General features: G+C 64.6%; 1 protein-coding gene across 2 annotated transcripts in view; it reads right to left on the bottom strand.

The window, feature by feature from the left end:
• STK25 (serine/threonine kinase 25) overlaps positions 1–2,252 on the bottom strand; it is a 22,052-nt gene extending 19,800 nt beyond the window's left edge. Inside the window, exons 1-2 of one of the 2 annotated variants that reach the window (XM_026449085.1) lie at positions 2,064–2,252; positions 1,574–1,703 (exon numbers count right to left, since the gene is read on the bottom strand). In XM_026449085.1, coding sequence (XP_026304870.1) covers positions 1,574–1,603 — 30 coding nt within the window. In that variant the 5' untranslated portion in view covers positions 1,604–1,703; positions 2,064–2,252. Of the gene's footprint in view, positions 1–1,573; positions 1,704–2,001 lie in introns of both variants that reach the window. The other variant, XM_026449084.1, reaches the window with a different exon arrangement.
• Between the last annotated feature and the right edge of the window lie 998 nt (positions 2,253–3,250).

Genomic DNA, 3,250 nt, shown 5'->3' on the forward strand with positions numbered 1-3,250 from the left:
TGACCCAAAGGAGCTATTTCTGCAGTTCTTAAAAATAAACTGGTGGCCCGGCGCAGTGGCTCACGCCTGTAATCCTAGCACTTTGGGAGGCCACGGCAAGCAGATCACCTGAGGTCAGGAGTTTGAGACCAGCTTGACTAACATGGTGAAACTCCGTCTCTACTAAAAGTACAAAATCAGCTGGGCGTGATGGCACACGCCTGTAATTCGAGCTACTTGGGAGGCCAAGACAGGAGAATCGCTTGCACCTGGGAGGCAGAGGTTGCAGTGAGCTGAGATTGCGCCATTGCACTCCAGCCTGGGCAACAAAAGTGAAACTCTGTCTCAAAAAAATAAAAAATAAAAATAAAATAAACTGGTGACAGATTTTTCTCCCAGCACTTTAGTCATGTAAGTTACCAGATACAGAAAGTCAAAAGCAAACAAAAAATCTGTTAGCTTAATTCAGCATCAGTCAGCAAGCCCCAGACCCATCTGTGACCGCGCAGGTCCAGGCTGCCTGGCCCGACAGCTGCACATGGTGTTCCGGGTCTCTAGGCTGGTCCAGTTTCCTCCAAAGCAGCCCTGACTCCAGTTCCTGTCCCTACGCGGACAGACGCCCTTCCTGTTCCACTGCACACCCAACTCTCAAGAATTCAGCACAGAGAAGTGAACAAGGAGGGCCACACATTTTAGCGGCGATTCCAACACCTTAGGCAGAGCCAAGGCATCAAGTAGAGCAAAACCGAACGCTAAGACGTAAAAAACCCAGCAGCCAGAGTCAAAAAATGGGGAGGGGTACACAATGCAAGTCCCCAGGTCCCAGGCTGGCTGTCCCCACCCTCCTTCCCTGGCATGCCCTGTGGCCGCAGCAGCTGGTCCTCATTCCAGACTAAGGCTCCCTGTAGTGGTTCCCTCCGAGGCTGTCCCACCAGACGCTTCAAGGTGGCTCCATAGTGGAAACGACTTCTCCAAGAAGAACGATGAGCCTCCGGTTCGGGCAACCGCCCGCAGCAGGGGTTAAACGGTTCTCAACAGAGCTGCCTTTCCACCCTCCCCGGGGGCCAAAGCACACACGTGTTCTCTGCTTTCCCTGCACACCGGCCGCTCGGATCCGCTTCTCCACATTCCCAGCCCCTCAGAGCCCATCAGGGTCTCCCCTACAGCCCCTGCCCAGCCCCACACGGCCAGCACGGCCGGAACGCCCCGTGGCCCAGGCTCAGGCCGCAGTGCGCCCCTGACCTTCCGCCGCCTTCGGACGCTGACAAGAGGTTCCCGCCCCGCGCTGGGGGCAGCGTCCCGTCCCTGAGCCGGTGTCTCTTCACGCACCTCCACCGCCCCCGCACAGGCGGAGCCACCTGGGGCTCGGTTTCAAGAGGTCTGCGAGCTTCTACCACGCAAAACGCCACAAGCACCCGGCAGAGCCCGGGGGCCGCCCTGCGCGCACCTCAGGACGCTCCGCTGGTCGCACGACGCGCGCTCCTTCCCTCCTCACCCCACGGCCCGCTCCGGCGTGGCGCTCCCCTCTGAACCCCGGGAAGCTCGGGCGCCCCTCGGTGAGAGACCGCCAGTCTTCCTACTGCACTCTCCTCACCTGGTTGGCAAATCCCCGGAGGTGAGCCATGGCCGGGCCGCCTGAGACCCTCCGCCGACAGCCCCAAGAGGCGTCTGGATCCCGCGGAGAGGCGTGGAGCCGGCTCGCTCGCCCCTGCGGCGTCAGTCCACTGCGAGGGACAGCAGGAGCGGTCGGCGCCCAGTTCAGTCACCTGAGACCGAGCTCCGGGGCGGCGGGCTGGAGGGGGGCCCCAGGAGACCCCCAGGCCATCGGGGCCCCGCCACGCCCGGGCCTAGCGCCCAGGCTCCCGGGCGCTCGCCGCCCCTCCCGTCCCCGCCCCCACCTCTTCCAAGGCAGCTTCCTCCCGGTGCCCCCGCCCCGGAGTCCCCGCCACCGAGCCCCGCCCCGGGCCCCTCCCTCCGCCCCCTCCCCAATCGCCGCAAGCGCGCGCCCGGCAGCGCGCCCACCTCCGCGGGGCTCCATCCCGGCCTCCCCCGGCCCGCTCTGCAGCGCCCGCGAAGGCTCCCACCCGCAGCCTCTGTTCGCCCGGGGACCCCGGGCCTCCCAGCCCGCGAAGCAACGGCGGTGGCGGCAGCGACAGGAGAAAGTCCGGAGGAGGCGACGGCGAGGGCGGTACTCGGCGTCGCGGTCCGCGCACGGCTCTCTGGGACCCCGAGTCCCACCCCCCCACTTCGGGCCCGGAAGCCTGCTGGCGTTGGACTACAAGTCCCAGCAGGCCGCGAGAGAGGGGCGGGGCTCACATGCGCGCCGCGAGGCTCTCTGGGACCCCGAGTTCGGCTCCCGAAAGGCTTGGACTGCGTCTCCCGGCAGGCCGCGCGGCGGGGCGGGCGGGGCACGTGGTCGTTGTCGCGTCGCGCCTTCCGTGCCTCGCCCTCGCTGGCCTTCTGCGTCTGCTGGCGCCTGCAGGGCGTCGTCTCCGACGTGATGGCGGCCGCGCGGCGTTTTTCTTGGGCTCTTCCCTGCGCAGCGCTGGTCCGAGCCGGCCAGTAAGGCCCTGCGCCCTCCCCGCCTCGCACCGAGGATCCACCGCGGCCGCCCAGGCTGCTGGCCCTGTCTCCACGGCTCGGAGATAAGCCGGCGCTGGTCACACCGCAAAGCCCTGTTCGCACTGAGACCCCGCCCGGGATCATGCGCACAGGCCAGGGCGCAGCAAGCCTTGGAGAAGCTACCTGCACAGCCCATTCCTTGGGCGAGCTTCGCATCTTCTGCCTCAGTTTCCTTACCTGTAAAGGGGTGATCATAGGACATCCTTGGTCACACCGTTGTGGGACCCACCTAGGCTAGAGCGGGGTACGCGCCCAGGACAGTGACTGCTGCTGGAAACCGTCGTGGCACTGGGGTCACCTCCCCAAGGTCAGGGAGGGACTTGCAGAGCCCAAGGCTACCTGGTGCGCCCCCCTGCCCCGTGGGCCACCAGGTCATAGTGCCCCTTGTGTGCATTCCCCTAGTGCACCGCAGGGATCCCCACCTGTCCGGTGAGGAAGATTTGTCTCTCCTCCACTCTGTGTCCACCCTTACAGGCCCTCAGTTTCCGTGATGGCTCAGCACAGGTGACTATCCTGACCTCCTCACACCCCTCCTTCCTCAAGAGGGTTCTGGCGTTTCTCTTTGCTCCCTGGTACGTGTTTTCTCATGGTGCGTTGCCAAGTCCTTTAAGAAGCCATGTTTGCCTGTCATGCATCCAGGACAGCCCCT

Source organism: Piliocolobus tephrosceles, chromosome 11, assembly GCF_002776525.5.
Source record: "Piliocolobus tephrosceles isolate RC106 chromosome 11, ASM277652v3, whole genome shotgun sequence".
In the NCBI taxonomy this organism is placed as follows: Eukaryota; Metazoa; Chordata; class Mammalia; order Primates; family Cercopithecidae; genus Piliocolobus; species Piliocolobus tephrosceles.